The sequence below is a fragment of the Anser anser genome, assembly GCF_964211835.1.
Source record: "Anser anser genome assembly, chromosome: Z".
In the NCBI taxonomy this organism is placed as follows: domain Eukaryota; kingdom Metazoa; phylum Chordata; class Aves; order Anseriformes; family Anatidae; genus Anser; species Anser anser.
The window spans coordinates 8,899,297-8,910,482 of NC_139723.1; the positions used below are offsets into that span (position 1 = coordinate 8,899,297).

The 11,186-nt window shown below is 36.8% G+C and overlaps 1 protein-coding gene across 2 annotated transcripts in view; it reads left to right on the forward strand.

Annotated features, from left to right (window-relative positions):
* MSH3 (mutS homolog 3) overlaps nucleotides 1-10,331 on the forward strand; it is a 115,056-nt gene extending 104,725 nt beyond the window's left edge. Inside the window, exons 21-24 of one of the 2 annotated variants that reach the window (XM_083817189.1) lie at nucleotides 2,345-2,531; nucleotides 2,743-2,872; nucleotides 5,967-6,141; nucleotides 9,121-10,331. In XM_083817189.1, coding sequence (XP_083673315.1) covers nucleotides 2,345-2,531; nucleotides 2,743-2,872; nucleotides 5,967-6,141; nucleotides 9,121-9,229 — 601 coding nt within the window. In that variant the 3' untranslated portion in view covers nucleotides 9,230-10,331. The remainder of the gene's footprint in view (nucleotides 1-2,344; nucleotides 2,532-2,742; nucleotides 2,873-5,966; nucleotides 6,142-9,120) is intronic. The other variant, XM_083817188.1, reaches the window with a different exon arrangement.
* Nucleotides 10,332-11,186: the final 855 nt, after the last annotated feature.

Here is an 11,186-nt window from a genome sequence, read left to right on the forward strand (position 1 = left end):
ATGGAAATAATGGAATACAAGAAAAAAGTAGAACTGAGAATTCTCAGTGTAATTGTCAGAGGTGCAGAACAGTCTGCCTGGCTATATAGGTGCTGTCTCTGTAATGAAAAACCAAGTAAAAATGATCAAATAATAATGCCAATAATCCTAGGGTTGGAAAGTAAGGTTAAAGTTGCCCATTACAAAGCTAGAGATTTTTGAGACGTAAAAATGTTTATTCTACTGGTGAATTTACTTGTAGCTTATAGTGTTAAAAACTGATCTAATTGATTGTTCTCTGTAGATCTATCCAATCTTGCAATAAATGGGGATTGTTTAATTTTGCAATAGTATATGCTTGCTGAACCAAGCTAGGAAATGTGCAAGCCAGGTTATGGGGCACTATGAGAAATTCAGCAATGTGTTCATAGCTCTTAACATTGTAGTACATGTTTAAGGCATTTAGAGGGATTGCAGTAGCAAGTGGTTTAATAAAATCTTAATTTCACAATGTCTCGATATCCTGAATTATATACTTAATTCAGTAAAATTAATGTAAAGTTTAATTAGCTTATGTGCAAATTCACCTTTCTTTTGGAGTGTACCCAGTGTGTATGTATGCAAACGCATATTCAATGAAATATTGCACATAACCATTCAATGTGCTCGTTGCATCATAATGCCTATCCCCAACCAAAATTAGTTCACTAATAATTGCAGATTTGCATATTGTTAAGTTATGTATACCCCCATACAAAATTTTAAAGACGGGAACTGGAGAATATATAGGAAACATAACCATGCTGTGTTCAACATGACAGTTTGGGTATTGGTAGTCAATTACTCTTCGCAATTATAAGATCCTCATAAAATAATGAGAATCTTGCTAGTGCTTCTGTAGGCAACAAAAGCAATTACATTAGAGAAAGATACAGCAAAAGACTGAGAGAAAAAAGCTACACTGGGATTCTCTTTCAAGGTTTTGATTGGCTTTAAATACTGTTGTGGCCAGCTATTATATTTGAAAATGTAATATGCTAAGCCCATGAGTCAGTTTTCCTTAAATCAGTGTGGCTTGTATGTAACTATATTATTGGATGATGAGAGTGAACAAATCCATTTTTACAGCCCTACTCAGTGGCTTGCTAATGATAACCTATCTCCAAAGTGACATTGTAATGTGATTAACGTAATTGAAAAGCATATATGGAGGAAGGAAACATTATTTCTTCCAGGTAGAAAGCCTAGTTATTGAGTAGGTGCGGAAACCTGCACAAGAAAAGAAAAATGGGGTGAATTACTAACAGTTTTTTGGGATGAAAATTGTGGTTTCACAAAATGAATAGAAGGGCTGAAGGTTGCATGAATCTGAAACAGTGTTAAAATACCTGTAAGAATCACGAAGGAATGTGTGTGTGTGCATGGTGAGTGGAGGAGAATCATCACCTGCACAGAGACTGGTAAGTTGAAGGACAGTTACGGAAAAGGATGAGAGGAAAAATCTCGTCTTAAAGTTATTATTAGCATACTAGTAAGACTGTGCACCTTTATAATTGGAAGAAATGATTGTTATTTTCTTATTGCCTGTTATTTTCTTATTGCCTGCTGTATCTATGTGAATGGACAAATACCTGGTCACATGAGTTTCCAGTGTATCTCTAGTGTTAGTATTTGATACCTTCAGGTGTTTCTAGCATTTAAATATATACACATTAGATGGACAAACTGGAAAAATTTTAATAAATAAAAATTATATTCCTGTTCACTGCTACCTTTGCTGGATTCCTTCTAATGTGCTGGCTGGTCTGAAATTTCAGGATCCTTTTTAAAGGGGAGAGCAAGCTGCCTTGTACAGTTTCTCAAGATGGAAGATCTGCATGCTAATTGCATGCACCCCTAGTCTGCCTCCTCTTTCCGCCCTGATTCCTGTAGCTGGCATTGGATGCTGTATTTACTGTCTGTAGATTTACCTTGGGACTAGACTACGGACGGGACAGAAAAGTTCCCTGCTGTCCTTACAGCCTAACCGCCCCAGATGCCTTCAGGGTTAGTGTGCCCTGTTGCCTTGGGAAATGCATGCAAGCCGTTACTTAATGGTACACGAATTGCTCCCTCTGGACCTTTCAGTCCTTTAGAGTACTCTCACATATACACTATGGGCTGTTGCCATTGTTTGTTTATTTGTTTGTTTTTTCCTACACAGTGGCTTGTTCTGGAAGGTGGGCATTTTGCCTGGCTTTTCTGCTCTCTTTGGAGCAGCAATAGGAGATTTTAAACAAACTGGTTTCATGATCATGATCTTTTTTCTTTGTATATGATTCATATTGGAACTTAATAAATTGATCTGCTTCGTTTCCCAATGCAGAATGGGTGCAGCAGATAATATTTACAAAGGCCGAAGTACCTTTATGGAAGAACTGACAGATACTGCTGAGATAATAAGAAAAGCAACTTCAAGATCGCTAGTAATTTTGGATGAACTGGGAAGAGGAACTAGCACACACGATGGAATTGCTATTGCTTATGCTACACTGGAACATTTTATTACAGATGTAAGTGATCAGTCTGACACGTACTTGTGAATACTTTTTTACTTTACTTTTTTATTGTAGGTTTACTTTGACATGGTATATGTTCCATTCTTGCAGAAATGTGACATGTCTAAACTCAGAGCAAACGTTTATGTATAAAGGATACCAGTGCTTTGTTGGTATGTTCAGGGAAAAAAAATTAAAACCATATGCATCTATCTCATTGTTGTAGGTGGAGTCGCTGACACTGTTTGTCACTCACTATCCCTCAGTTTGTGAGCTAGAAAAGATGTATCCAGAAAAAGTTGGTAATTACCACATGGCTTTCTTGGTGAATGAAGAAGAAAGTGCTGACCAAAAAGGTACAGTATAAAGCCATCTGAGATTCTGGCATTTTGGGTAGAGGCAGAAGTTGTAATAACTGTTACATAGATCTAAATGCACTAAAGTATCAGCCTATACACAGAATTTTGATGGTTTGTAAACTGAACAACCATTTCTCTCTCAAAATTAATACAAGGATGACTGAGCCAGCTCAGATCAAAGATTCACCCAGCTTCTCACAGTAGCTAAATAACAAAAGGACTAGGCAGGAGGGATTAGGGATCAAACATATGGTAACTCTTTCTCAAAAAGATCCCACTGTCTGCAAACACTTGCTGTGTAGGGGGCTTCAAGAATTAGATGTGGTTTCTGTTTGTTTGTTTTTTAATCTTTGATCGATTTCTTTTCAATGAGGTTGTCCATTCCCCCAGTTTATTCACATATGCTTTTAAAATCTTCATTCTGCTGTGTCAAGGAGCTCCAAAATTTAACACTGCATTAAAATGCATTTACTGGTGTGAGGAGCTACCTCCTTTTGTTTGTTTTGAGGCTGTTTTGAAACAGCATGTAGCTTCATTTGCTGGTCCCTATTCTTGATTTGAGTCAGACTGATGATACGTTTATCCCTTCTGTGCCGTACCTAGTTTTGCAGATTTTTTATCATAATCCCTTTCACTCCCGTTCTTAACCAGGCAGAAGAGTTAAATTGTTTTTTCTTTTCACTGTTGCTCTGAATTAGTTAGAATTTTTGGTAAGTTTGTCACCTTAGTGCTTAGCCCTTTTCTTTGTTTGCTAATGGATAAGTTGAGCAGCTCTGTCTGACTGCAGTGATGATCACCCTTCATGGTGCAAACTGACTCTTATCATCTGTTTCCTGTCTGCTCACCAGTTATTTACAATTGCCAAGGCCTTCCTTGAAGATTATGGCTGCTTGGTTTTCAGAAGAGCATTTGATACAGGGCTCTTCTCAAAAGCACTTTGAAAAACCACATAGGATTTGTCCACTGTCACTCTTTACTCACGTGCCTTCCAAACTTAAAATGGTTGGTGGTGTAGAATTTCCCTCTATACAAACTGCTTTAGCTTTTTTTCCAGATAGATCAGCTTTATTCAGGCACTTGACAATTCTGTTCTTATTTTAGTTTTCCCACTTTGCAAAGTAATGGCATGCTCCCTAGATCACTACTAGAATTATTATTTTTCTTAATTGGCATGGTATTTGCCATTAATCTTTCCCTATAATTCATTCTTAGTATTGTACTATGTGCTTACATTGTAAACTGATCAGACAGAGGGTCTCCAGTATGTCACTAAATACTGTGTATAAATAAAAATATTTTTCAGAAAGTTAGTTTTAAAAATAGAAGTGCCTCCCCAAAACCTATACTCTCACAGAAACTCTTCAACATCGGATGGAGGCTTGTCTGATACAGACAAGAGGGATACTTTGGCTTTTGTACTCTGTTTAATTTTAGAAGCAGGGATCCCTGAAATAAACATTAATGTTTAGCACAGGTTGTTTAATACAAAATTGTCTTTAGGTGAGCACTCCGTAGCAAAACCAACATTCCCCATGTGAGAAACACTCCGTAGCCAATAACTTAGGCTCAGGCGAGGATCTCAGTGAAGTAGTAATTTATTCGCGATTGCAATGGCGGGCGTCCCACAAGCAGGAGAGCGCACCCACTGGTTCCAAAACACAGTTTATATACTTTTTGATGACAGGACCCTCCCCTGTTTCCCCACTGGAGTGGGTAATCCAGGTTCACAATCTATCTGATGCTTCACAGACAATGCCTGGCCTTCAGTTGCCGGCCTGTTTTTGAGATGGTAATGTTTTCTCCCCTTATCTGGCTTGACTTAACTTAGTGATTTTCACCTGATTGCTCTAAGGATTCTGGTTGTCTGCATTTTACGAGGTCCCCTGCTGAGCTTTCTTATCACTGTAAGCATATCTCAATACCACATTCCTTCCTTCTAAACAATGTAACACTGCAAAAACAACATTTCTATTCCCACACCCATTAACTGCATCATTTTTAGGAGCATCAGTATGTCATTTCACATCTAGCTGATTAATTGAACTGTTCATCTCTGATACTCTCAAGCAGTTGAGATCAAAATGTACTTACTGTTCCTTATGTGTTGTGTCCTTGAAACCCTATACTTTATATTTTAGTTTGCTGCTTCAGCCTTCTTGCTTTCAATGTTACTTGGCCTGAACCTTCAGGCTGCATGCAGTCTTCACTGTTTTGCTCACGAAAGTACAATAGGTTTACTGCCACAGCCTGGGAGCAACAGCACATCCACATTTCTTTCTTCAGCTGAATCTTTAGCTCCCATGTCTCTTGTCTCAGTGTTTGAATTGTTTTATTTAAGATGGGTTTTGTGGCATATTTTTTGCAATGTTTGGCTTGGATCACTCAGATCAAATCAACTTGAGACATCAGTATTTATGGAAATCTCCATTGTTTCCAAAAACCTGTGTTTCCAAGATGAAAGAATGAATGGCAGTGAATAACACCATAGTCTTCGTGCTGTTAACACAAGGCCTGGATTGTGCAGAGATGTAAAAAGAAAGTCTAAAGAGGAAGAGGAAAGTCATCAGATTTCTGATCATTGGTTTTACATTTCTATCTTATTGTCACGACATAGAAAGAATCCACCATCCTAACCGTTTGGGTTTCTCTAAGCATTTTTCTGTAGCTCCTAACCTACTGGCAGGCAGCAAATATTTTGTTGTTCTGCTGTATTACAGACTTCTTGACTGCGGGATTACTGACATGTCCTTTATTCTGTCTGGTAGACATGAAATGCAATATTCCAGTTACAGCATAACTAATCAATTTGACATATAAAGACTCTTAACTTTTACACACATACACACACGTGTACGCACTCACTTCTGTCTAATAAGACATCAGATAAAACTACAGTGAAACACTTTTTTCAGACTCACTATGTGCAAGGAAAACGTGAACTCAAGGAAACATTTTTATCTCGTATTTCTTCAATGGGATTAATCTTACAGGAGGTATGAATGACAATGAAACCACTGCTCTTTCAGGCTTTGGATTACTACATGTTATCAATATAACAGAGGGATTTTTTTATTTTTGTTCTATTTTTTAGGATCTGAAGAGGAAGAGAATCCTGAATTTATCACTTTTCTCTATCAAATAACTAAAGGAGTCACTGCAAGGAGTTATGGGCTAAATGTTGCCAAACTGGCAGATATTCCTGAAGAAATCTTGAAGAAGGCAGCTCACAAATCAAAGGAGTTGGAGAGATTAGTGAATATGAAAAGGTCAGAACAATTGTGACATTTTTTTCTAATGAAACTTCCAGATGTGAGTGGAGGACCATTTTGCACTGAATGTGCATTAAAAAGAGCAGTAAGAGCTACTTTAGATATACTTCTACCCTTCAGAGAAGAGAAAGTGAGATGAAACTTTGAAAAGTGATTAAGAAATTGTGCTATCCATTTCAATCAAAGCTTTAGATTTTGTGGTTAGCTATTATGTCAGAGGTTAATTGCTACCCTCTTAGTCATGACTGGAAAAAACTAAATGCACATTGAACTAACGCTAGGAATACACTTTATACTATCAAGTACATTCTTTCAAATACGTATTTTCACTTTTTTTCAGGAGGAAATTCTGAAAGTTATATTTGAAATATAACTATCTTCTAATACCTATTTATCTTCTAACAATGACAGTGAAAATATAAATATATATGATTTAGAAAATATATTAATTTCAGAACTTGACATTCTATTTGCATGCTATAATGTAGAAGGAAATGCTGCTATTTTTGTTTCTGGTTTAACTTAACAATAAATATTTTTTATATAAACACACAAAATTTTACTGAAAGTCTGATGATTTTATTATTCTCCTGATAACCAATTTTCATTTAGGGGTGTATGTATCTTGCATGCTAGACTAGTTATGAAAATTTATGTGTATCAAATAGCATCACCTTTATAACATAACATTACTGGTAATGTTATATATACAGTTCAGGTGTAACAATGTGCTATTATTCATATGCATTCCACCAAATTTTCAGTTGTTACTATTTTTCAATGCCAGTCATATCAGCAAAATTCAAGAAACCCTTTAGGAATAAAATAAATCAACATCTTTGTTGCCTGGTGGTAATAACTAGTCCTGGTAGGAGAATCTTATTAAAAAAATGTTAAGGATTAATTATTTGCAGATGCAATCAGTTCTTTTGATGCTTATCAGAATGCAGTACCTAACAGTGTTTTTTACCCTCTTTTAAGAAAGCAAAATAAAATAACCATATTGAAGATACATGACGGTTTGAGGGGAAAAATAATGTGGTAGATAGAATATGTCCATTTGAAATAGTAGTCCATAATTTACAAAAGTAAAATGACAAATTACTAACAATGTCTTACCTAGATCTAGAAAAAAATGTTGTCCAGAAAGGTAAGAATATGAGCTGAAAAGCCAGAGTTATTGTGTGATATAATTAAGATGGGAAATACTATATCCGTTTTATCTCCGTTCTGTCAAAATCATAAGACACAAATAGAGTTCAAGCATGTCTCCATTCCCGAAAAGAGAGTTAATTGCATACAAAACCTATGAGCAGCAAAAATAGTATGTGATGATGTAATTAGAAGACTAATTTACAGTGCACATAGAGGGGAAGAGCTAGGGCTCACTGGGTAATCATAATGATGGGACCTAATTGTGTGACATTTTTCAGCTTTCGAATAAGTAAGCTACCATCTGTATTTTACCTTTTGGTATGCAATTTGCTGGTATTCTTACAATGAAAAAGAATAAATCCCTCATCCACATCTGCGATGAGTCCCTCACCCTGGCTCACCACTGCGGCTGGAGTCCCCCGGGGCCCAGGTGTCACCACGGCCTCCTGCCACTGGAGCCATCCGAGTGTCCCCTGTGGCCTGTCACGGGATGGATGCTCATCGCCCATCCCAACCTTGTGCCAGGCTGGTTTGGCACCACCACAAAACAGGATAGGGATATGGTCCAGACAGAAAGGCGTTCTTTCTTCAGTTTGTGCCACGTGAGTTCAGCTTCCTGGTGTCACACGAGAGCAAGGCATCTGTACCTGAAAAAGGGTGTGAGTGAGGAGAGGAGGAGGCCGTGGCTTCTGTCAGCAGTGGGCATGTGGGTAGGGCTGTGGTAGCCGTGAGGCCCGGCGCAGCCCACCTCAAGCGTGCCACTTCTGTCTCCCCTTCAGATGAGAGGCAGTGCTGTGCCATCCCCACAGCAGTTGCTGACTTGTTGGGTTTGACCCGTTACACATCGCTCCCTCATCGTAAATTCTTGTGTGAACTTTGTAGGGAACCTCACGCACCTCTGTGAACCCACAGCTCAAGTCAGTGAAAAATAACAGATTATCAAATGTGTCTGATGACTTAACAGTGCATAAATCACTGTATTACATAATTCTTAATTTTTGCAGTTCTGTTTAGGTAATTATATTTTCTTTTCCCTGTTCCTCTTTAGTTTCTTTTATTGCCATAATGTGATCTAAATATCAAAGTTCTTCTATACCTCCTCCCCAAGAGACATTAACAAAGTTTAAAATGGATATGAGCTTTGCTGTGGTGTATCAGCGGTAGGACATAAAAATTACTGTGAGAATCAAACTCAGGCCTGTTCATAGCAGTATACTTGTGCTGTCACAATACCCACAGGCCAGCTGCCTTGTCTTATTTTTTTAAATCACTTTCATATTATTTAAGAAAATCCACTGTGTAATTCCATCCAGTCTTGACATCTTTGTCATCAGGAATGTGCGTTAACCCATTTTAAATGTCTTGTTTACTTGTCACAACTCTTATGAGTCCTTCTTAAATTGAAAAATATTAGAAAGAAAATAGGAAGGATGAGTGTACTCAGTGATTTGAAAATGCATTCTCTCTTCTTGATTTGTTAAGTGCAAATTTCCAGGAACTGAACACTGAACATCTGTATCTCTGCAAACTACAATACTGTTTATTTTCTTTAACGGTTTACTTTTGCTTAGTGTTTTATTTCATCTTGTTGATGCTTCTGGTACTGTAAGTTAATTGTAAAATTACATTGACTGTACTACAGATGGAATATATACAAGAAATGTTCATTGATTGCTTATAGATCAGTTAACGTCTTGAGCTATGCAAACTGCTATTTTTGACTGTGTATAAAAGTTTGTAGATGACTGTAGGTTTTTTGAAGTTTAACATGCTTAACTTAAAAGTGTGTCCATATTTTGATTGATTTCTTTCCCCCCCCAGAAAAACGCTGAAGTCTTTTGCTGAAGTATGGAAAATAAATGATTCTCAGGAACTACAGAAATGGAAAAGTATGTGTGAACCTGAAGATGAAAGAATGGACAGTTTTTAATCCTCGAATCTTGCTTAATGATGGAAAATATTGCGGATATAAAATACAAGTCTGGAGTGTAATAGATTCTATCAGGGGATAGTTCTAGGTGCATTAAGTTAACTTTTTCAGAGATAAGTGATGCCACGTTGTTTTATGGTGCCCCACATCCACTTCCTGCTTGTAATTTTCTCTCTCCATATTCCTTGAAATGTTTCCCACCCTTTTTCTTAACTGCAGAATGTCTGCTGGTATTGGATTAAGTTTATAATATGTTTAGAAAACACAAAAAATTATGTTGGTAAATTATTAGAATGCATCTTTTATAAATAAAATAATGTCTTTTAACTTTATTGTACTTCAATTTCTATAGAAATAATTCTCTGCATTGGGAAAATGTAACTGAATCGTGACTATGCTATGCTGTTGTGCAGTTGGTAAGAATGAATGCCATAAGGCAAATTCTTTTTGTTCTAGTATTAATGTATTTAAAATTCAGTGTTTATGTAAACAACCCCTACAACTGATGTAAAGAATGAATTTAAGAGAGAGCGTTTTATAGAGCTAGATAGGAGAGACTCACTTCTACAGATGAGATTAACAACAGTGCAACTGGTAGTTTTCAAAGAAGCAGCACAAAATATGCATTGACTGCATTTCCACTTCCCTCTTCTTCATTCTCATGTATGTCTGCTTCCTTTTCTCCTGATCTTGGCCTGCTCTGACATAGTCTGGAGAAAAACTTACCCTAAATAGTGGTGGATTACAGCAATGAGCTGAAATGGGTGATTCAAACTATGCAACTGTAATTCCCAGCACTCTGTCAAGCGCAAAGTAAAGTGGGGAAAAAACAGAAATATTTTTATTTTTTTTTATTTACAATTTTCAAGTTCCAAGCAAATTTCATACAGGAAAGTGGTTTCCAAATTCCTGTTTCTTTATAAATGTAGCCAAGTGAAATATCTTGCTATAAAAATGAACAGTGACGGTCACATAGTTAAACCTTAGCAAATAGCTTGTTATATTTAAAAAAGTATTTTATTAAATGGAAGGAAATTCAGTAAAATGAAATATCTTGGTTTTGCTATAAGGAAAATAATAAAATGGGGCTTGTAATCTCTGAGACAGGTGAACCTTCTGATTATTTCAGTAAATATACTGAGGGTATTTTGTGGCAAAAATGTTGGAGATGAATATCGAATTATTGCAGGTGATTTAATTAGGCTTTCCGATGTAAAGAACTTTGCGCAGAATAAGACGTAATTTTTTTAACCTGTCATAAACAATTGCTAACATTCGCCAAAGACTTTTTTCCAAGTTCTCCTTCCAGTTGCAGAGGATCAATTAAACAGTTTGTCTGCTGCTCAACAGCCGCAATCAATACAACCATCTCCTTCCAGATCTGCAGTATATTTGTCTAAATGGGAAGAGCTGAAGAAGAAAACTAGTCTTTCAAGGCGTACTTATACATGTGTGTTTACAAATGCCACACACTGTGAAGCACAATGAATATAATTCTTCATTACCGATGCACACAGACACTGTGCACTGGATCTAAAGACCTCTGACCATAGCCTTCAAAGAGAATAATGAACCATTATTGAATTCCCATATGTGCTAAATGTGCTTTTAGCAAGACTCTCTCTGTCCTCAAGGGAGCATTCAGACTGTGCTGTGACACGAAAAAACACCTGGATGCATTCTGAGAAAAAGAAATACAATTAAGAATGGGTGAACAGACAAGGTACTGCTGACCTGCTCATACTACATAATACAAAGCAGTTAGAGCAGGCTTTTTTCCTAATGTCTGTGACCATTTCGGAAATAAATTTTGATTGTAGCCTTGCCCATTTCAACAAAAGAGGTTGTCTTGTCCCAGTAAAGTTTCTTCTGGGCAGGCAAAGTAATTGCTGAAGCTTGCTGTTTTATTCAGTGCTGATAATTAGTATTCCTAGCAGATAGGTAAATGTTTGAATGA